At 38.5% G+C, this 24,005-nt stretch overlaps 3 protein-coding genes across 9 annotated transcripts; 1 reads left to right on the forward strand and 2 right to left on the reverse strand.

Annotated features, from left to right (window-relative positions):
• Window positions 1-768: 768 nt before the first annotated feature.
• cenpw (centromere protein W) lies at window positions 769-3,673 on the reverse strand. The gene is made up of 3 exons (XM_087169609.1): window positions 3,497-3,673; window positions 3,279-3,392; window positions 769-1,996 (listed from the first exon to the last, which is right to left on the reverse strand). Exons 1-3 carry the CDS (start codon window positions 3,581-3,583, stop codon window positions 1,970-1,972), a joined length of 228 nt encoding a protein of 75 aa, XP_087025735.1. The 5' UTR covers window positions 3,584-3,673; the 3' UTR covers window positions 769-1,969.
• A 295-nt stretch (window positions 3,674-3,968) lies between these two features.
• Window positions 3,969-8,068, forward strand: hddc2 (HD domain containing 2). Of its 2 annotated transcripts, XR_002762025.2 has the most exons (7): window positions 3,969-4,065; window positions 4,786-4,907; window positions 5,163-5,265; window positions 5,366-5,434; window positions 5,519-5,657; window positions 6,102-6,330; window positions 6,441-8,068. XR_002762025.2 is itself a non-coding variant. In XM_023430137.2 (6 exons), the coding sequence occupies exons 1-6, from the start codon at window positions 3,991-3,993 to the stop codon at window positions 6,260-6,262; spliced, it is 669 nt and encodes a 222-aa protein (XP_023285905.1). In that variant the 5' UTR covers window positions 3,969-3,990; the 3' UTR covers window positions 6,263-8,068. The 2 variants fall into 2 exon arrangements, 1 of the variants encoding a protein (XP_023285905.1); XM_023430137.2 differs by having other exon boundaries at window positions 6,102-8,068.
• tpd52l1 (tpd52 like 1) lies at window positions 7,190-23,647 on the reverse strand. 6 transcript variants are annotated; one of them, XM_087180352.1, is made up of 11 exons: window positions 23,531-23,647; window positions 21,048-21,146; window positions 19,743-19,958; window positions 17,503-17,523; window positions 15,695-15,813; window positions 15,381-15,529; window positions 13,965-14,066; window positions 12,910-12,942; window positions 11,111-11,149; window positions 10,609-10,669; window positions 7,190-9,952 (listed from the first exon to the last, which is right to left on the reverse strand). In XM_087180352.1, the coding sequence occupies exons 1-11, from the start codon at window positions 23,544-23,546 to the stop codon at window positions 9,830-9,832; spliced, it is 978 nt and encodes a 325-aa protein (XP_087036478.1). In that variant the 5' UTR covers window positions 23,547-23,647; the 3' UTR covers window positions 7,190-9,829. The 6 variants fall into 6 exon arrangements, with proteins under 6 accessions (XP_087036478.1, XP_023285895.1, XP_023285899.1 ...); XM_023430127.2 differs by lacking the exon at window positions 12,910-12,942 and adding an exon at window positions 11,941-11,955 and having other exon boundaries at window positions 23,531-23,638; XM_023430131.2 differs by lacking the exons at window positions 12,910-12,942; window positions 19,743-19,958 and adding an exon at window positions 11,941-11,955.
• Between the last annotated feature and the right edge of the window lie 358 nt (window positions 23,648-24,005).

A 24,005-nucleotide genomic window follows, 5' to 3' on the forward strand; every position in this document is an offset into this window, starting at 1 on the left:
TGGAGTTGATTTATCTGAGAGAGAGACAAAAGACGCACTGCCAGACAGAGGAGCTGGACAGGGCTGCGCTGGCTAGATTAGATTGTCAACAGGTGCGCAGACATGAGCACACACGGACCGGACAGGCGAGGCAAGGCGAAGGCTAGGGAAGAAGAAGGGTGTGTTTCTCAAATCCCTCAAGAACAAAAGCAAACCTAGAGACGATAAAACAACACCTCAGAGGAGCCTGTGGATGTGCAGCCAGCTGCTACAGAACAATATCATCCATCAATCCACACGCAATAGATTTATAGATAAGACTGTGCCAGCAAAGCACATATCTTCAACAGGAGAGTGTGAAGAAGTTTAACTCTCTCGTCACTAGAAAGGACTGCCGGCCAGCTGGAGATGCGAGAGGAAACAGTTTTAACTCTTTGCTTGAGATTTGAAAGTATATGAAGATGCATTATCAAATGTTACAGGGCTCTGTGATAACAACATGTGAATCAAGCAGAGAATGGCTGGATAGAGACTGCTGAAAGAGAGGTGCAGGGGGGTTCAAAGGTCAATGGGGAGGGGCTCCACAAACCCAGTAACATCCCCTCAAACTGACTGGGAACATAAATATGTCAAAGCTACGCTCGCTGGGGTGCCAGATCAGATTCTTGAAGAAAATAACCATTGTAGGCCGTGGAATGTCTTAACCTCCAAAAACAGAGAAAACATAAAATGATTTAACGAACACCAAGCAAAGGACTGAGAGCGCAAAATGAATACTGACCAATAAGCATATGGACATGTAGCTGTAATCATGTTCACATTAACCTGTCTAAAATTCAAACTCCAGCACTGAAATCATTCCTTTTGCGTTTTCATATTAAAGCACTTGTTTTTATACTCACCAAGACTCCAAAAAGATAAATCCATAACAGGTCATTAAAAGGTGAGTCCACTATAAAACAACCAGAAACCACCTGCTATCACAGTTTTGGTGGAGAAGAAAAAAAAAAAAGAAAATTTAGCACGTACAGTATGATCAAGCAATTTAACAATCTAACTTTGACCTTTTCACCACTCGCACACCTTAAACCCTTTGGCTTTTTTTTTTTTAAACATACTTATGCTAACACACTTATCCACAGACATCAAAAGACAACACTGCATAACAAAACAACAACAACAGGAGAGGGGCAGGGTAGACTCCCAGAACCCACACCAACATATGTACCCAGTTACAGTTTACATGATCAAAGGAACTCGCAACAATGTCCCAGTGTCCCTCAAGTCCCTTCTCAAAATCTTTTAACAGGCAAGCTGCTGGTTACATGTTCATTAAGTCCATGTATTCCTCCAGCGACGCATCTCTAGAGAAGCAGCCTGAGTAGTAGTGATAAGGAATGAACAGGATAGCATCAGAGTTAACGGATAATTTATATACTGTGAAGAAGTGAGGAATTTGTAAGGAGGGTGAGCCCACACACTGATAGAACGATCCAGGAGGTGAAGAGATCTGAAAGTACAAATGTAGCCTGAACCATCCACAACTTGGAGTTTAAAGCTTTGTACACTCAATATCATTGAAAAATAAGTCTACTTTTCTATTTCTTTAATAAAAGTAGTTCAGTCCAATCTAGAAAACACAGGTTTTTATGTTGGGTTTCTGATGTGAAGGTCGAGCTGATGGTTACAGCAGTCATAATAGTGTTAATATGAGAAATCACTATTTGTAGCACATAAAATATGGCACATTATAAGATTAATTATAAGATTCAGAAGAATTTAATAAACAAAAAACATTTATGGCAGTAATATAAAAACAGCACTTGCTTGCACAAGGAAAAGAATAACGAACACAGAAAAGTAAATTTCATAAGAAAACAAATATATATACCGTATATATATATATATATATATCATAAAAAAACAAACATATTGCTGCTGTCATTCAAAATTATGTTCATAAAAACAACAATGATGCACTTCACTGTCTTCATCCTCTTGCTTTTTTCAGCACTTTCTATAAAGAAGGGAAAAAAACTCTTTGTTAATCTACTTCTTGTTCAAAATACTCAAGATATAAACACTATTACTAAGCACAAAATCTTCATCTCAATCAAAAATTGTCAACACCAATAACATATCATATAATACTAGCTAGGGCTAGATGATATGCAAAAAAAATCATATTGCAATTATTTTTGGCAGATATTGCCATACGAGTTGTTTAAATGGTATTTTTGTTTTTGCATTTCTTTTTCAATTAATATTTTCTTTAAATGACGATGTGATTTTTGTTGGGCCTTGTACCATCAAGCATGTTCCATTACGTCCTGAGAATATGATCCGTAGTCGGGCATCTCTCACCACAATGCCTATGGTGCCAACAACACTCAATGTTGTGACACATTTTACCTTTATCAAAAAAAGATTGGAGCTCCTTCGATTTGGATATTGCACTTGGCCATACTGTGACTTTGATTAATTTTGCAGTCCTAATACTAGTATTTAAATGTGGTAAATGTGTACGTTTCAGTCCTGTAATGTTTACCTTATATTTGATTAAATTTAAACATATGTACTCAATATAAAATCATCTTTTTTAGATACATAAATGGGTAAAGTGACAAAATGTTTGACTTTAATTGAAAAAGAGGAAGAGATCCTGATATATATTAAGCAGCTCTAGTGGACAACATGCAGTTATTGATTCTGTTGAGTCTGACACTTTCCATAATTTCTTTTAACACTTTTACAGTCTTAATTAGTTCGTCTATATCACAATCTAATTACAATATAAGAAACTTGCTAATTACTGCACCCTCTAATTTAGAAGGATATTGAGTGTATCTTTGAGCACAGTGGCTCAAGGACCTCAGGGTTGATCAGAGGTAGAGGTGAAAAGATTAAATTCTGATAATCGATAAATCACTTTATGTAGTAAACTGAACCGTTACCTTTATAGTAAACTGAATCTGGTTCTTGACAGTTGAACGGACAAAATAAGCATTTGAAGACATCACATAAGATCATGGAACAGTTAAAGGCATTTTTTCCACAATTTACTGATATGTTATGTACTACCAGATTTAACTAGGTAAATACGCGTCAGCGTAACTAACGATGGTAATAATATTAAGCTGCAGCTCTCTTTAGAGATTTTTTCAACGTGTTACATTAAATCAATTCAAATTGCAGCATGTCAGTAATTTCTGGTTCTCATGAGATACACGTGAGGCCATTTGAGGCAACTATTTAACGTTTGATGACATTTTAAAGTATTTTTTTGTCTTTGAACTAACCTTGGAGACTGCTCTCAAATGCTGAGCTCTGATCGTTGCAGATTTTTCTTCAAAAGCTTTGGCTTTCGCCTCCTCTGCCAGGCTGTTCAGGAACAACAATGTCAGCAGTTCAATCTGTAAAAACAGGGAGGAATCCGCTTGTTATTTAAGTTGGCTAGCTTGGCAAAGTTAGCCGCAAACAAAGCGAACAGTCAGAATTAATATCAACGGTTTCCTACCATCGCCTCTGACGCCGGTCCCATATTTATGTTACTCTTCGCTTTCGCCTTAATAGTATATTTCAGTTTTGGTGCCTTGTTAAGCATTTTGACAAATCTTCGGCGTGAAGCAAATGTTGACACAAATGTTATTCCTCTTCTACTGAACCAAAGGTTTGTTGACGTTTTCCAATTTCCCGCTTCTCTTACTTCCGGTTTAAGTGCTTCTTCTTCGAGGCTTTTCTTGCCGCTTACATCATTACTTGTTGCATTATTGCCATCTACAGTTTTTTCCTATTTTTATACTTTTCGCAAAGAAATTAAAATATCGTGTGCACATCGAGGACAAGAGACTATCAAATGAGATATTCTTTCGATGCACACATAAAAAACAAGACAAAAACAATTCCACTGCCCAGGATTTAAGTGCAGTATCTCTTTTCACTCTGGCTTATTACGTTGTTTATACTGCCACATAGCGGCGGGAGAAGTTGTTGCAGTTGCAGCGGACAGTAATGGCGACCATGATGCAGACAGTAGCCGGAACGAACAGTATGCTGCAATTTATGAAACTTATCGGACAACTTAAAGTAAGACTTCTCTTCAAACTCAGGCGACTTTTATGGGGATTGTATGCCTATGCAAAAATGAACAATAATTTAACTCCGGGACTGGGTGTAATGGGGCTCAGTCTGTTCGTTCAAACTGTTATGCTGGTGCTGGTTAGTGTTAATACAGTAAGACGCTTCCTTTTGGCTTAACAAAAGTGCAGCTCATCATTCTCTCTCTCTGTCTCTCTCTCTCTCTCTCTCTGTCTCTCTCTCTCGCTCTCTCTCTCTCACCACTCATATATACACACACACACACACACACACACACACATTACAACTTAACTCATTACAGCTTGACAGCAAGAAAAAGCACTTTATTACTGTAGTGTGGAAACCTGTGATGTGGATTAAACAATATGACGAGAAGTTTGACAAGGTCCTTGTGGGGTCAAGAAATGCTGCCTGAACAAAATAATTTATAATTTTCTTTAACATTTTTTCCTGGCAGTGGAAGTGTTCAAGACCTTTCAAATGTCTTGTTTTGTTCAACCAACAGTGCAAAACATGAAGAAATTCAGTTTACTATAATAAAAGCAAAAGAAAATCAGAAAACAGAAAATTGTTTTGATGGATTTCTGCAGTGGTGTGAGTGTATACAAATGCAGATTCACTAAGATGGTGAAATTAGTCATGAGATTTTTTCCTCTCCCTCCCCTGTGCCACTGATGACTTGTATGCTGTGGTTGATGTTACCTGTAGAGAGTCCCACGGACCGGCTGGGTGTACAGGAATGTGAAGAAACCAGAGAGTGTGTCAGACCACATGTACCGCATGGCGATGATGTCACTGACCATCACTGATCCTACAGTGGACAAGGACAGGTGGGTCATACACACAGCCGGGCAACAACATCGGTGATGCACCTTTGATTGATGGAGAACATATTATCTAATGTAAAGATTAAAGCATTGAACATTTAAATATCAATTAAAGTTGTTCACTGCAAAATGAAATAGAAATTATTACCTACTGACAAAGAACAGCAACTTGCTCTGTATTTATTAACATCCTCCATAAAGCTGTGACACACTGTCCTGTCTGATTAGTTACCTGTCTACACACCTGTTTGTCCTCAGGTGTATAAAGCTGGCTCTGGTTCACGACATGGCAGAGTGCATTGTGGGAGATATTGCTCCGTCAGACAACATCAGTAAAGCAGAGAAACACAGGAGAGAAGAGGCAAGAGACTAGCAGCACTGGCATTATATCCACACACGAGAGACTGTTCAAAGCCTTTGCTGTTGTTGACTTTTATAATATCTCCTTGAATCTCTTTTAGGAAGCGATGAGACAGCTATCAGGTCTTCTGCCAGAGGGGCTCAAACAGGAGATTTATGGACTGTGGGAGGTAAATAATTAAACTAATCTAATAGTGGGCTCAGCAGAACTAAACTGGATGTTTATGTGTAACACACACTTGTCTTATCTTCAGGAATATGAAACCCAGAGCAGTCCGGAGGCCAGGCTGGTGAAACAGTTTGACCTCCTGGAGATGATCCTGCAGGCTCATGAGTATGAAGAGTTAGAAGGAACGCCCGGAAGACTTCAGGAATTCTTTGACTCCACCAACGGTAAGTTTGTGGTCTGTCGTGCTTTTTGCCTTTGTCATCAGTAACCATCTGCTTCTCCATTTCACATCTGTTTCCCTCTTCTTCACTGAACATGTTAGTGAGGGCCTCCGGGATAGCCTGTGTGCAGACAATGGTTCAGAGCTGTGCTGTAAACATTATAAATACACATTTCTGAAAGAGTGATTTGATTAGACAGTCAATAATCTGTGGTTGTAATTCAAAATGAGAAGCCCTTTTACATTTGTTTGCTATCTCGAAATATTATATTTTGATTTAATGGGTTGTCATTTCAGGCCTCAGCCAATTAAAAACACATTGTGTAGACGTTTTATTCATTGTGTGTGTTAGTCAACAGACCAAATGGGTACATGAAAATTTATATTTCTCATATTTTTAAGCAAAATTCCATTATAATTTTCTTTTTATACTTTTACTGGTTCTCAGGTCGTTTCCACCACCCAGATGTGCTCCAGCTGGTCAGCTCTTTGAATGAAGAAAGAGGATGTCACATGACTAAAACTGATGGCACAAAGAATTCTGGGAACTCGCAGACCACTGGCGCAGTATCTTCGCAGCCGCCACACACGACTTCACACACGTCCTGACTGCAACACACACACCAGCACCTCTTTAGTGGAGGGACAGAGATACTGGACTGGAACACAAACTGTGTGTAAGCACGCAAGACTGCGTCATATGACCAGACACTTGAGAGGATATGGAAACACTGTATTTTGGGAATTTCGATTGCCATTGACAGTTGTCTTTTCTGTTTTACCTCAGTGTGTCTGAGCTTGGTTCGGCTGTAATGGAGGACTTTCAGTTCACTGCTGCAAGGTTTAATCAATGCTGTCCTGGAAGGAACAGTATCAGTATCTATCATCATCTGTAATAAATACACTCTGCCCGGTACTAATGCAAAAACTGCCGGATAATATATCAACACAATATAGTGAAATGTTTCTGTAAATGGATTGAAAGTGTAATAAAACCTATATAAATTTCAAGATGATGTTCTGACATTATCACATTATTTACTGCTAATGTCAAGAGAAATTTGGGGAACTATGCCCAACATCTTCTATACATCAAAAGGCTTTATTGCATGTTTCAAATCCACTGACAGACATTTTGTTTACATTTTGACATGTTTTTAAATATATATTATCTGGCAGCTATGACATAAAAGGGGTTTCCATAAAAAAAAATGACAATGTTGCTGCATCATCAGACTACTGTAGCAGCATTATTCCACTTATGCTGCTAGTGTTAATGCATTTTCTCATTCTGTGATATACAGAATATGTTAGAAATCTACATTGTTGGTAGCGGTAACATCAACAACATCCTCAGGAACTTGCAGCTTTGCTGACAAAAGAAAACTGATTATTTTAAGTCAATCATTTTTTAAACTACCATATTAAGATGTTGCATAGAGCTTCAGTTGCAAGTTGTTACATTTATTACTGTATGTTTTCAACAGGTTCAGTCACAGTTCTCAGTGTTTATTGTAAAAACAGTCATCTGTGATATTTGGTTTAAACAATCTTTAATATCAACACATCAGCCATAAGAACAGTTATTTATAACGGTGTGTAATTAATTGTATGAATACAGCTGAATATGTTCAACACAGCAATTTTATTTGAATGTCACAGTTTATGTCTTTGGGTTTTAGTTTTAGTGAAAGCTTTTATAAAAAGGTATTTAAACTAGTGATGAGTGCAATTTGATTTCAAGCCAACATTAATGTACAAATATAAACTATAAATTGTAATTCATTTTCCAATGGCAGAACATGCATTACCTCAGTTATTTGGTAACAGGTCAGAGCCGACAATCCTCTCTTGCTAAAATCTTTCAGTTCTTTGAATGTTGAAATTAATTCAGTAAATACATTTCATGGACAGATTGAATTAAACATGAAGTGATTCTGGGCATATTCTCAAACCACAACAAAGAAAATAAAAGTCTAGCAGGAGAAAGACAGTATGAGAAAAATGACAAAACAGATTATATATTGAAAGCAGAATGTTGCTTTGATGGCAGGTTATGCAGTGGCCACCGAGACCAAAAGGACACGTGATAAGATTTTTTTTTTTTGTCTTGTGTTGCACCAACCTTCTCATAGTACAATAACAGCATGTGCTGGACTTCAGGGTCACATTACAGCCAAGGATTGTATTACAGCTTCTGTACGCAGCAGTTACAGTATGATGTTGTATTAATGTTATATATTGTGTATCAGTGACATAGCAATAGGCATCAGATTTTCTATCCTGTGAGTCAGCAGGTGACAGAAAAACTTTTGAGTTTTCTGGACGATTTCAGGTTAAAATCTCTTTAATTACAGCTGTAATCATTCTTTGCTAAATCAAGGTTTTCAAAATAAAGTTCCCTTGTCTAGGCTGTTTTGTCTACAGAGAATAGTGTGCATTTGCTAGATCCAGCATCAGATTACATTTTCCAAAGTGATTAGTCAGATTCTTTTTTAGTAGACAGTCATGAGAAAACCAAACCTGTATATCATCATAACAGTTACACATGAAATACAAAATGTAGTATTTGTCCATATTTCACTGCACATGGCACATACACAGTGTTTCATTGCTTCCTATAGACTAGTTTGTCCTATAGTGTGAATGAACAGACTAAAAATAAGTGCCATTAGTATGATCCAGTGTGCAAACAGGCCCCAGCAGATGTGTGATTTTCAGAAAGTTGTATGACTGGATGGATTTGTGACAATGACAAAATATAGTTTTAGGTGCTATAATAAAATCTTAAGACAGGGTTTCTGCAGGGTTCACTGAGTTCCATCATGTTTTATGGTGCTTCCAAGCAGTATGTATTTATAAAATAATTAATTTAATTAATTTGACCCGGGCGAGCAGAAAGTATGGATGATTAACCAATTAAAAATAATTAATTCTTTTTAGAGTTGCAACAATTAGTCGCATTTAATCTATTAGTTCATTGAAATAAAATAAATTATCTTTGTAATCAATAATTGTTGTCAACATTTTTCAAGCAAAAATGTCAAACTTTCTGGTTTTAGCAACAAAATGTTGAGATTTTGTTTGTTTGTCTTTTGTAATATATTATAGTAATGATTTTTGGACTGATGAATGGACAAAACAAGAGAAGAAACCTTAAATTTAAGACTTTTTAATACTTTCTAAGACCCCTGTTTCTTTTTTTTTCTTAGGAAACTGAATGCAATGCTTTTTAAGATTTTTCAAAACCTGCAGATTCCCTGCAAGAGCAAGAAGTCTCGTCTTAGTGTAAAATCATTTATACAACTTTTTCACCCAGGAGTTCTGGGTTGACGACATCAGCTTGGGTTATACACATTTTGTTAAAAGTACTAAAATGTAACATAAAATGATATATATATTTTTTTTTTTATCAAACACATATTTCTAATAATAACCTAAAAATGTAGTTTTGTATTTTTTGGTATGAAGGTTAAGAGTGGTAGTGATATTGTGGAGCAGCACTGTAAAATGTGTTGAATATCTACCAAAGTTCCACATCTGAGGAGTTTACATAGCAAAAGAAGGAATCAATAACCTCTTGTTTTGTGTCTGAGGGATTCCAGCTGAGCTTTTCACTTGTGATGACAGGGTAATGAGATGAGCCAGAGCCAAACCATGCAACGTTCAACTAAAGTGACAGAAATACAGACCAGAAACCCTGGGTTATGGTTCTTTCTGCCTCCTGGGGGCTGATTTTGAACCTGTTCATCCTTGCTTGTCATTGTTTTTTAACTAAGGCTTCACTGATTTACCACTTCAACCTCATCTGATCACATGGTTTGGAGCCACAGGAGGGCAGGTGACATTTGTCTTTGATGAAAAAATCCACTACACTGAAGTATGACAGCCGTTCAACAACAGATCAACCAGCTCTAAACCTGGTCAAAACATGGCATGGTGTCAATTTTCTATCAAGGCTAAGCTTTTTAGGGTTGCAGGAAATTCCATCCAAGTGTTAGGAGACTTTACAACATATGTGGGATTGTTTGGAAAAATATCAGCACTGTTCAAATCAAAGTATTCTGTAATATTTCAGTCAGAGCTTTGGGTAGATAAGTGATAAAGTGCTGTGATACAGCAGTGATAGAGTTCCTGTATTTTTTTTTAGTCCTGCCTGGTGGTTTGGATGCACCTCTAACACGGCCTCTCAGAGCTGTCCGTCAAGTTGTTAGTGGGCGTGTCCTGAGAGCTGGCATTTGCTGCAGATGAGAGGACTTCTTCAAAGCTTCCTCCAGTCGCTGTACCACCAACCTTTGTCTGGTATAAGAAAAAGAAAATGCAAAAAACTTGATCAGAAAAATAAATCTGTGTCCTTGCTGTACTACCATTGTTGTGCTGCGAATGGGCTCAAGGTGGCAGAGTTTTACAAAAACCAACACTGTCAGGCATTTGAAGGGAGTGTAAAAGTGTTTTTGGATAGATAACTGAGCTTATATGTGAACTTTTCAGCAACAACTTCTGTTTTAACACTGTCTTTGAGAAGCTTTCATGAACTCAAGCAGTGTGTACATTTTTTAGAGACAACCCTGTTGTCCCTGGGATGATATTAAAACGGGAAGTCTCAAAATAGGAATGAAGTAAGCAGCAATACCAGCGTAAGGTTCTTGGAGAAAGAGGTCTATGAGGACACTTTTTTAACCTTTTTCTACACTGTAGACCCATAAAGAATAAGGATCACTGTGAGTATAAATCACCAGCAGGATCACTGCAAGAGTCAGAGTGTAAATTAGCAATTACACACAGATGATAGTGTTTTGCTCTTTGATACGAGATTTATTTCTAAAAGTTGTAGGTGGTTTAGAGATATGGCTTCGATGATTTTTAAAATAAAAAAAAGTTTCAGTCTTTCATCGCTTCATAATGCAGTTGCAATCTCTCTCTCTCTCTCTCTCTCTCACACACACACTGTTTACCTTGATAGTGGACACTGTAGTCTCAACTTTCTCCTCAAAAGACTTGAAGCTGGGAGAGTTTCTGTGAAGACGAAACAGAGAACAGTGTTTACTATATTAGAACGTCTCAGTTACTTGTTGAAATAATAATAAGTCACTAATGTGCTGTCTGTTAAAAATGACCATGTCAGTTATTGAATTGTGAATGAGTTTATAAACTGATTAATACTAAAAAACAGTGTTTTTTTTTTCTGAATTGGCAAACATGTAAACTTCGGTGACCTGAGGTAGTGAAGGCAACTGAAAACAATATGAAAGCAGGGATGTAAAGGGGTGTCAGGTATTTTAGCTTTCACAGCCAAAATACTCGCCATATCATTCTGACACTGACAAACAGCCATTAATTAAATAAATATCAATGGAAGCAGCACATTAATGTATATAAGCACTGTTATATTAAATCAACATTAATTTAGATAAAAGTTCAGTAAATTATTGCATGAAAATGACACAGACTGGTTACCTCATGGTGGGCATGCTCATAGACTGTCTGATAGAGTAGCTGTCCCCAGAGAGCGTGGTGAGAGAGGAGTTAATGATTAGCACAGGCTACAAATTTCCCCCCTGTGGGATTAATGAAGTTCATCTTATCTTATCTTACGCACATACAAACACACACATACACAAAGCCAGAGTAGAGCTGGCCGACAGAGCTAGCAAGAGAAAGCATTGTTTTGTACGTTTCCTTTTGATATTGTGCACATGCAGAGTTAAGTCCCACATCTTCTTCTCATACAGATAATGGAACGAGAGAGAAGGCTGAAGGGGAAAGATACACCTGCAGGGTACGAACTGGTTTTGTGGGGAAACTGACTGTCGGTAACAGCTCCGACCTCGTCACAGACAAACGGATATTACATCTTTGGTATGACTTCATACAAGGCTGCAACTCACAGTTAAGTTCATAGATCTATCTTCTTCTCAGCAATAAAACAATCAATATTTCAAAAGTAAAAAACAAAAGTCTGCATCAGTCTCAGCCTGTGTTAGCTTAGCTTTAGCACTTTCCTGCAACTTACAAGGATGTGCTGGAAAGTTCATGACACCTTGTTCACATGATTCATTGAGACAATTTATTTTGGTTTATCAGAGACCAAAATCAATTTGATCTGATTCTGTGCTGAGACAAGCACCTGACTGAGAACTGCAGTCCAGCATGGCAGTAGCATTTACTGAACAAGACTCAGCTGACTGTCTGAGTCCATACTGTACCAAACAGTTAGAGATCTATTGAGTTAAGACTGCTTTGTTAGGGAACAACTAATGAGGCATAATCAGCTGTGTGACTCTTACCCTATGGAGTTGGACCTTGGGAAGCATGGAGGAAGATGGAAAACATTTAAAGATGCTTTGACAGCTTCACAGTTACACTTTAAAATTCACTTTGAAAGAGTTCATCTAATTTATGTAATTGATACAAACTAGTTCGCTATGAAAGGTAAACTGCCACTGGTAGTAATATTGTTTTCATTTCAGTCTACGTCACCACAAGGAAGCAGACACATCTGTTTGGGGGAAGTTAACTAGAAGAAGTGAACAACATTTCTGTGGACCTGTGGGGAACCTGATTGTACTGAACTGTACTTGTTCTACTGAAGTTAAACACATTTGAAGAAAACTCTAAACCAATCTCTGTTTACACACACACACACACACACACACACACACACACACACACACACACACACACACACACACACACTCACACACTGCAAAGACAGGAATAAAGAGTTAAGTTGTTGCAAGAAAATCACACAGAATTAACAACAGTGGCACAGACACACTGAGCAAAGAGGAAAATCTGACCTTTAACTGCACAAAAATGACAAATATGTGATGTTTGTGGTTGATTTGAGGTGGAAACAAAGCAGCAGAATTGGATTTTTCAAGGATGAAAAACAGCTTTTCTGTTACTTTGTCCAATGGTAAATGTTACACTGTAGGAGACTCACCTTTCAGAATCAGTGAGCTTTAATGACATGTATGTTACATTAGAGAGATAACTAAATACAGTATTAAAAGCAATTTGTTGCACATATAATGGGAATTACTATTACAGTGAATTATTTATTAATGCAACAGGACACAATGTCAATAAAAACTAAATGCATGACAGGTGAGTGGGATAAACAGATATAGAAGCAAACTGATGGGACAAAATTACGTGCAAGAACACACTTCGAGCATATCCACGGCAGGAATTTCAAACATGCTTACTGTATACAAACAAAACCTATGCACACACACTCGCACACAACATACCTCCGTGGGAACAGTAACTCTAGACCAACCATGCTGGAATACACCAAAGATAATACATTGTGTTTCCTTTTTGTAATTTGTATCCCAAAAAACACATCAAACTGAACGCAGCAATGTCACTATAAATGACAGCCATGAAGAAACTTTTAAATCACACATCATGACTCATTTGTCAAACATCACAGAAATAAAATCTCTTTCTGCTTAAATCTGCCGACATTCCCAGTATGTTGACATGTTGCCGTTTCTCCGATCAGCTTTGTTCCCTGACCTTCGAACGCTTTCCTCGTGTTTTCTCCTGCACATACTAGACACACTCCCTGCAACACGCACGCCCACATTCTGCAGCTTTCGCTCATCATATAACACAAATTCTCTTTTCATTTCACACACACAATAACACAGACGGAGCAACACAGAGCGTCAGAGAGAGACAACAAGGGAAAGAAAGTGACTGAGGGAGACAGACTTGGCTTCTAGTCCTCCAGCTCCCACAGAAAGCAGCTTAAAGTGGTCTTACATAATCTCAGCTTCGTCTGAACTGGACAGAGCAAGAGTCAAAACTCAGAGATGGAAGGCACAAATAAAAACATGTCTGTGAGCTGGATAAAAGTGGGGATTCATTAGTGGTGGATGGGTGGATTGAGTTATACTGGGTTGGTTTGTGCAGATGAGTCTATCATGGACCGTTTATGATGAGCAAATGCACAGCCAGGGCTGCAAAAGACACATGAGCAGGGTGACGCATGGTGTTTGAAAGAGACTGGGACTCTAGCCACAAGGACACAGGATGATGCAGAGATTCAAAAAGCATTTATCGTATGTGTGTGAAGGAGAAGAATTCAAAAACTGATGTAATTAGTGTGTTATGGAAATTGGGTTTGCTTTAGATTCATCATCGGAATCTGAAATAAGTCCAGTTGAGATTTCCCAGTGACTGTGTTTTTGCATGATAGATCAATCAACACAGGCAAACTGCTGACGTCAGTAAAAGGTCGGTGACAGGTGAGCACTGGGAGATTTTAATCTGTGATGAAATGAGAGATATTCTGTACCTCATGTCTCCAAACTTCCTGGTGATGGCGGTGCCGAGGGTGCTGAAGGCTGCTGTGGTTTTCTGTCCCGCTGTGGACAGCGTCTCTGAAGTTTTCTTGTAGCTGACACACACACACACACACACACAGACACACACACCCACACACACACACCCACACACACACACACACACACACACACACACACACACACACACACACATATTTATTTATCATCAGCCTCATCAAAGTCCCAGGCAACTTGTTTCATAATGCTGAGCCATCCTCTTAATTATCATGCACCGCCTTGAAATCATCCACTACACACTGTTTTAATGCAGGAAGTCACTACTTCTTACTTATTCTGTGTTGTTACTCATCACTATCACTCATCATTGCCCTTTATCACTCATATCATCAGGTTTTTTTACACGTATAAACTCGTCTTTTAAATTTTGGTGGCGTGTGGACCCTTTAGTTTTGCATCTGGATTATAAATTGCAACTTTAACCAATCAGGCATCTGTGTCTCTCCAGCTTCTTACACTCCTGTGGTCACACTGGTTCATTATAGATGAGGATGGAGGCTGTGTGTGTAAAGTGATCTTCAGGCTCAAATGTAACTGGATAAGAAGGGAGGTGTGTAGAGACGATCCTCTTGCTCGTCTCTTGTCTCCATGTGTCCGGACAAGAGCTCAGCACAGACTGTCTAATGAGGAAATTAGATTATTTCTCTTCACAATAAAAGACTAAACATGTTAACTCTTCAAACCAGTCCTATCCTGAAATATGCCTCCATGATAAAATACGGTATATCACAATTAAGTGATTTTTTATAATTTTATTCAATTTTTTAGTAGATATGAAAACATGTCTTTTGAATTTAACATTAAAAGAGAAAAGCTGTTCACTAAAATGTTGCTCTGTTTGGTTTGCAAATGAAAATGCAGAGCAAAGACTGGAGAGGGCATATAAAGCTTATTGTGCTGTAAGGTCAAAAGTAGCCTTTAGCACTGTTTGATGTGTTTTTAATCAGATTCATGATGTCTGTTACAGTGAACACAGCAGTGATAGCAAGTCACTCGCATGCTGTGCTGCTTATGTCCTTTTAATTGGGTTTTCTGATACCTCTGATGCTCCGTTTGGAGGATGATTTTATAGATGAATAAATACCTGCTCTTTGTGTGCATGTGTGTTTACTCTCCTTGTGTGTGTCCTGTAAAGGGCATCTATGTTGACAGCAAACAGAAAAGCCATTCTGTCATGTGCTGCTGCCTTTACCACCACTGCCATAAGAATGGACACACACACACACACACACTCAAACACACACTTCCTTCCCTGCACTTAAACCTACAAACTCTTCCTCTGTCTTGAAGTTTCTCTCTCTCTCTCTCTCTCTCTCTCTCTCACACACACACACACATATTAAACTTACGCCGTGGAGCTCTGCATGTCATGCCAGCCTCTGCTGAAGTTGTTTTTGAGCTCACTCAGAGGGGTGATGCCCAGTTTCTGTTTGAGCTCTGCATGCTGCTTCTCTTTGGACGACAAAACCTGCCTCAATGTATTGATCTCCTCTTCCAGCTGGACACACACAAACACAAAGAGCTACTTAACAGGCACTCATCCTTTTACTGTATATTACTGTCTTTGTACAATCAAATTGTGTGTGTATGTGTATGTGTGTGTGTGTGTGTGTGTGTGTGTGTGTGTGTGTGTGTGTGTGTGTGTGTGTGTGTGTGTTCATACTTTAGCCAGTTCTTGCTGGATCTCCTCTCTCTCCTCCTCTGTCATGATTGAGTTGTTTAAGTTGACTTCTGACACCAAATCCTCATCGGCCTCTCTCAGTGGCTCAGAGTCCAGAAAACCTGCATTAAATATTCACACACATGGTGAAATGTTCATTAACGCACCTGGAAGACAGTGAAGGAGACACATATATTAAAAAAAGAATGAAAATACTGAAAAAAAGAAGAAAAAGACGGTCTCTCTGGAGATATACAGATTTGATGTTCACAGAGAGAGAGCTGTGGAGTCAGTCAAGTCAACACTTCCTACAATTAAGCATCAGTCCATTATTCACCAGTATGAAAATAATAATCTACAGTATTTTCCTCTATCCCGCAGGTTTCTGTTCTCTCCTGCAACAAAACATTGGGTTTAAGCAGATACCCACAACAGAAAAACAAACAGGATTGTTTCACTCTAATATACTAAATGATGTGTCTATTCAAAACATTTTGTATTACCATCTTTTGTAACACAAAACTATAACCCCCCCCAAAAACATCAACATCAAAGAAGTGCCACGTATTTCTGGAGGAAACGCTGCTCATCTCTGCTTTTCTTTCAGCTACTTTACCTCCCTGTATTTTAGTGTGTGTGTGTGTGTATCTCTGTTCTTTTCCCTGTTTTATTTTGTCTGTGAGAACGTGTGTGTGTGTGTCCATAGATCTGTCTGCGCCTCTGTCTGACAGTTATGTAATCTGTGGCTGCAGCCTGTAGAGCTCTAATCTGGATTAACTGATGTGGATTATCTTGCTTTAACTCTACTGACTGACACTACAGACTGCCGCACACATACACACTAACACATACACACACACACATACACACAAACAAATAAACAAGATGCTTTCAGATGTCGGCAGACTGAATTTCATTTCTGCAATAACTGATTTTAGTTGTTTACTGTGTGAGTAATGGGAAATACCAGGAATTTGAAGTCTTGAACCAAAATGAAAGACATTATGTAAAACCCAAGTTTGTTTACGTGAGGAGCATGAGGATTTAGGGAATCACAGAGATCAAATCCAATCTATCCAAACAAGATACAACAAATAAAATAAATTTTGTGAGCGGAAGAAATTCTGCAAGACAGTTTCATGAGGAAAATGTTTTCTTTCAAACATTTAGAAAACAGTCTTTAGAAGAGATTTCCTGTTTCTGCCTCTTACTGAAACACCTAATTATACGACTTGCACACTATACTTATATCTCCTGCAGACAAGACTGCGTCTCATAAACACAATTACACTGCCACACCCACAAACACCAGCGCGCAGTATAGATGATGATCCTGTACTAAACCACTAATTCAAAGAGAAAGAAATCATTTCCAGTGTCTCTATGAATGAAACTGAACAATGAAGCTGGTTCACGGTGTCACCTGATCAGCTTTAGGTGACTGATTCTTATATTACATGCAGTAGAAGTATAGTGAGCCTGTCATGAAGTTTAACACCTGAGAGTTAGAGATACTGACTGAATAAAAACCCAGAAACAACCAACACAAGATAGCAGGAGCTTTACACATTGCGACTGCTACTGTCTGATTAGCCTGATATTGTTGCAGGTTAATCCTGACCAGACAGGTACCACACAGCAACAGGCAACAGCAGGACGACTGTGCGCACACAACCCGATAAATGCAAATACAAGTAGGTCATAATATCAGCGTATTTGTTCTGGACCTGTAAAAGTTTTGCATGTAAACTAAAATATAAAAAAAAAAAAAAACACCATTTTGACAGAATGGAGATGAACTACTACCGTACCTGCTGTGAGGTGTCCTCTCTCTTGATGTGGCCGCATTATAAGACAGGAGAGGACAGAGTGAGGTTAGTAAAGACAATTCTGCTGTTACCAAAACAGTTACTGCTTGAAAGTCTATGGTTAAAAAGGGCTCAGCAGCACCACATGCAGCAAAGACGCACAATTCAAACAACTGCAGCTAGCAGCACTAAACTCAAGCACAACATGCAACAGCACAAGTCAGACTTTTCTATAGCAGGGAGCTATTTCTAACTACATTGCACAGGAGCAGGACAATCAGATTTTTTAAAACCCCTGTGGCTCAGATGGAAGCTTTTCATGTCTAAGTGCACTGAGAAATCTGATTATTTGTCCCTGCTCACACGGCCATGAGAAGACCTCAGAAATACCACGAAGAGCACCGATTTATATATTCCCTACCAGTGGAAGTTCTGTGTTCAGTTTCTGTTGCATGTCAGACAGATGCATGTTTGTGAGAGTCACATGTGTTACAGTTTGTCATTTATGGAAACAAAAGGCACAGTGTGTGAGCGAACGTACAACACGTCATGGTTAGTTTTCAAATAAAATTAGTGAAAAATCTGATGATCTGTTTTAGAATTTCGCCTCTGTCATTTGTCCTCTGCTGTGATAGACTGTGGCCATTTCACTGGTATGAGAAGAATGCTGATACTTGTAAGTTAATATGGTTCACTGTGTAAAATTGGTTAGATCAACCATCAAAGCAGGATTCAAAGTAAGCTTGGGTCCTGGGAAAACTTGTTCTGACACTTTCTACGCCACAAACACATATAACAGCTCTTTACTAAACTACAGGGACGGGGTCAATCGAGGTTTCATTTTAAAGCATTGTGGACATGCAACATACAACTATTTTTTATGATATTTTTGTTCCTTTACACTTGAGATTTATATTTGGACAGTTACACATTCTCTTTTTCAGCACATTCAATTTGAAATAAAATAATATATACTTAAGTGCCAAGTTTCAGCTTTAATTTGAGTAGGTTAACATCAGTATATATTAACTGCGTGGGAGATACAGTAAGGGTCAAAACTACATTTTAAGGAAACATTGCACTTTGGTTGAACATTTAACATAGACCCATAGAGATGAATTAATGGAACATTCAAGTTAACTGACCCAGAACGTGAACCAAACAACAATTTCAGTTTTTCCCCCCCGGGTAGTAATTACGGGACTTTAACACATCTGGCCATGGTGCTTTCAATTTCACAGCCTATTATTAAAGATCAGAACCTTAAATTTGGTGGAATTGGTATTTGCTGTGCTTTAATATGTTGACTCATTGACATGAGTCATGGTAAAATGTGTAATTTCATCATTTTAAACTTGATGATTAGGTGATGAAGAACTGCCCCCTGAAACCTGATCAATTCAGTCGGCACTGATCATATGTACATTATACATACACATGGATTACAATTAAGATACATCTGTCTTACATTTAAAAATCAAACTAGAAAATGTGCTACAGTGCAGACCTCCGCCATGGCCAGTGTCAAACAACTTACACCAGACTAATTCATAGTAAATTATATGGATCTGCCCCAAAATCTAATGGATCGTTTCCTGGCCCATGCCCCATACCTCCACCAAGTTCGGCGCAAATTGGCTCAGGACTTTTTGCATAATCCTGCTGACAAACAATCAAAGAAACCAACCAACAAACAGACAGGTGAAAACATAGCCTCTTTGGCGGAGGTAACTATAAGGCAGGACTTTAGATATATTAAAGTCGCCTCCACTACATTCTACCCCTCTCAGAATATATTGACTATACACCAAAAATAGGGTCTCTAAAATGCTTTCATTGTTTTGATTAGTCAACTTTTAATTATTTAATTGACAGTTTAATTATATTATATTGTTGTTGTTGTTTTATTTAGGCTCAATGTGATCTATCTACACTGCCAAGACTAAAATACTGGTGGGGGAATAATAAATCCTTTTTACTTATTTATTTGTTGGCCTTAAAATAGTCAAATTAAAAACATCAAGTCTAACATTACCAACATCTGCCTATAATATACCCACAATGTGTTTGTTGTTTCTTTAATTGCTGCGTTTCATGTCTCTAGGTTAGACTTGACCTCAGGAACCTCAGTGGGTCTGGTGTGGCTTTAAATTCCCAAAGAGGTCAAGCATGCTGACAAGTAAATGTTCAACCAGAGTGAAAGATTGTCTACTCTACGGCCTCTAATCTACATCCCTCTTCACCTGTGCTGTCCAGTTGCATATCCCAAGTAGTGGACATGACCCAGTCGTCAGAGAGGGACATTGATGTCTGACCCCACTGATCCTCCCCTGGTGGTGAAGCTTTACCCCATTCTGTCAGGTTTTCACCGTTTTGGACCCCAGGAGTCGAGTCTTCCCCGTATGAGTTCTGCCTAACCGACTCCTCAACGGAGGGTAAAAATCTACCCCGATTCAAACCTGAGCAAAGTAACATTTTCAGTGACTTACACAAAACAGAAATGGCTTGATTCAGCTTAGTTCTCATGTAATGATGTTTGAGCTTAACTGACAAGAAATGTGATCAACAAAAAAGTGTTGATCCGTGTGAAAGTGGCCTTAAGATTACAGCAAACAGGAAGTTCCTGTTTAAAAATAGAGAAGTCTCAGCTCCTGGAAAAGGTAATCAATGAATAATTTTATACAACGAAAAATCCTACAAACAGCTACATTATGATAATTTTATTCTAATGATGTGTCCATCATCTATAACATACAAGCCTGGTCTCATTTATACCTGTAATATATTTGATGACTAGCAAACTGATTTAATGACTTCAAGCTGCACTAAGTGATTTTTTTGGCCAGTTAAACAAGCTGTAAACACGACCCTGACACACAGCGCTGCATTATCACTTTACAGAGTTGATGTGGTGAACATGCAAATTGTTATTGTCATGCAAAAATATTCACTCTACTGTATATCAACTCTGATCTGATCTCTAAATGGTTTACTGTTCACTAGCTAGCTGCTAATTTTGTCTGCCTTTGCCATTTATCTATTGTCCAAGGGGCAACAAATACATTTGGTGCTGGGCAGGTAATGTACAGTGGGTGTAACAGGGCTGTTTCACTGATGACAGCAGAAGAAGAGAACAGAGAACTTATGTGTCAGTCAAGGTATCAAATGTCAAATACCCTGATCTTTTGTCGCAGACAGTCCTACGAAAAAATCTCACAGAAATGAATCAAGTATAGTTCCTGTTTTATTTTAAAAGTGATATGATCCCTGCCTTGCTGTTGTCAGTTTGCCCACTCAGACCACACTCACCGACTCTCCTGACTATTGGTAGGTAAATCAACACTCAATCACATGAAATAGAAAGGTACTGCTGCACTGATTTTTCTGAATGCAAACTTTCTGACATGTTGCACCTCAGTCACCGTCACTTCAGGTGTTTTGCCCTCGATAACACACACCTGCTAATGTGGTCAGTGTGCCACAGTGGTTTTCTGCTTCGTGTGATTCAGTGCGGATTTATGTTTTCATCTGGGAGAGTTGAGTCTTACCCTGCTCTCCCTCGCGTGTGGCTGAGTTAACCCATTCCTCTCCAGGACCCATGCTGCCCCAGTCCACCACTGCTTCACTCAGAACACTAGAGTACAGCTCTGCAGCAGAGCAAGGCAGCAGGGTGAGAGGAGACAAGAACACTGGTTACAATATACATAGACACAGGGATGTGGTGCTTCTCCACTCTCCACTCCAGCTTTGCCATTAAATGGATAATAGTTAGGTCTGTTTTGTTACAGGAGCTGGTGCAGGCAGCTTATGTGAATTTGCATTTGCACAGGAACAGGAAATCTGATGTTTGACCCTTTGTGGCACAGATCTGAACTTCTTTGAGCTCTTCAAAAAGGATATGTTCAATTCTTGCAATTTAAAGAGAATCGTAGCAAATCTGTGCTTGTCTGAGTTAACAATGAGATCTTTTGCACAACTAAGCAAAAATAACCAAGGTTATTGAGCAATCTAAATATTTTGGAAACTGATGACATCTCATTACACCATACTGCAGCACTACAGGAGGAAGCAGTCCAGAATACGGCCAGTGTTGTTTCAGTCATAGTCATTTCCTTCTAGTTCCACAGTTTAACTTGTGGTAAAACTGAAACTGGTAAACAGATTTCAGTGTAAAACATAAGCATGATATCATTCACTCAATATCATTCAAGTCTAAAGTTTACATTACATTCATTTCAAAGACTCCATATCAAAGCCACAGAGACTCATTAGGCCGCTCTGGTGTATTTCATAGGCTGTCTGGTTTGCTTTGGAAGATATATTTAACAAATATCATGTACATTTTAACACTCCCCTTCTTTTGCTCTCCTTTCTGTGTCTTCCCCCCTTCTTTTTGTCCAGGGTGAAATACCTTTGGTCACAAGATTCCCATCTGGCCCAGTGGTCATGTGGCTATGCTAAATCAGAGGCCTGGGGATGGTCATATGGCTACAAAATCAATTGGAGCTAAACCGGAGGCCAAGTTGCCTGCAGTATGGCCCAACAGCAGCAATACTGTACATACTATATATAAACCTTTTTAATCCAAGACTGAACATTAAGTTATCCCAGCGGCATTTACATGGGAGAGGTATAAAGAGTAGTTCACAGGCCTTAGCTGTTATAACACAAATAGATAGATTACAATGTTAACAAAGTTTTCCCATAATAAATGAAAATTATCCTGTAGTTTCACAGACAATAAGAGTCTTTTTGCCCTGCTCCATCTCTGGCCCCAAAGCCTCACCCCCCACCTCTTGGCTATAACAGGTACCCATTCAGACTTGGAATGCAATAGAAAGCAATTAATTACCTGTACAACCAAACACATATCCCACTGACTGCACAGATGAAGCGCCATTTAAATCATCAGTAATTAACCATTCTTAGTAAAAAAAAAAAAATAAAAAAATAAATGGTTGGACCAAACAGCAATATGTCTGAACAAGAATACAACTTACTTCCTTTACAGCACCATTTAGTAATTCTGAACATCATAGACTACATTGGCACTTGAAGCAATTTCACACATAATATAACAAAGTCCATAATCATAAATGTACATTACAGCTAGATAAGATCAAATGACATTAATGTTGGGCCTTCTGGTGATAAACACCAGTTACATTGTAGACTTTATACAATCACATCTTTTGTAAACTACAAGGATAAACTATTTACTTCATGGAAACTCTTTGTTACAGAAATCTATTGCATGGATTTACTTAGCACTAAGTGAGAATGCAGTCACTGTTTTAATATGAAAACTTATAAATCTCAGAATAAGGCTTTCACCTGTAACTGGGTTTAACGGGCTACATATCTTAGTTCTTGATTGGCTCAAAGGGAGTGAAGATGCTGGAGATCATGCATGGATAACAGGGCAATTTAATTGATTTCAGAGTGGTGGAAAATTGTGGGAAAACTGGCACTTAGCTGAACCACCACTAAATACCAGAAATACCTGAAGACTCATGTATTAAACCACCAGACAACCTCTGAGTCAGGAAACAGTATCCTGCCACAGAACTTCATTTGGTGTGGAGTTTCCGTGTTGTCTTGAATAAACAGTAACACAAGCCAACTGCACACTGGACCACTGTGTATGTGTTGACGCTTCATGTCTGTTTATTTGCTTCTTTAAAGAGGCCTAATGGACGAGAAATCTCTTCAGCTCAATAAATGACACATGCCCAGTTTTAAGAATCGTAATAGGCTATATGAGAGAACATTCAGCAACAGCAAACTGAAATAATCTATGCTAGAAGTCATCACTCCAAACCTGCATTTTTTAACCTTTCCAGTATTTTCTGATTTATGCTATTTTCTTTCCACACTCCTCCAACCTCCGTACAGTGACGTGTGCAGCCTACATTCAACTTCAGCTCATTATCAGATCAACAGCAAACAAACAAGCACTACACTGACCTCAAATAACGTCTGTCTGCCAAATAAAAAGTTTCGTCTTTCACGTTAGTTGACAATAACTCACCTTGTCTGGTTTCCATCAGCGGCAGCCAGGTGAGCTTCCCAAACAAGCTTGTGAGACACGCCGGGTACAACAGCACGCGCAGCACCGGTCGTTGGGTCCGTGAGTATTTACTCGGATTTCCTTCGGATGTCACGCGCCTGTTCATCACTGAGGCGGAGCTTACAGCACGAGCCAATGAGCTTGCGCTGGTTTGATTTACTTAATCAATTTACATATTGAACATATATACATTTATACAAAATAAATACCAGGCTCCTTCTGATCCTCCAAACACGATATACAGTATACCGTATGTTTTTGTGGTGGAGGTGAAGTATTCCAGCAATTTATCACTTAAGTATCTTAAGTAAAATCCTTCAATATTACAATATTCCATTACAAGTAAAATTTTTATTTTAATTCAAACGCTTCAGGAGTATTAGCATTAAAATGTATTTAAATTGCCAATAGCAAAAGGAAGTTAAACCTTAATGTG

The sequence above is a fragment of the Seriola lalandi genome, unplaced genomic scaffold (genome assembly GCF_002814215.2).
Source record: "Seriola lalandi dorsalis isolate HSWRI2012SDOR001 ecotype SW California unplaced genomic scaffold, Sedor1 jcf7180002054901, whole genome shotgun sequence".
Taxonomy (NCBI): Eukaryota; Metazoa; Chordata; class Actinopteri; order Carangiformes; family Carangidae; genus Seriola; species Seriola lalandi.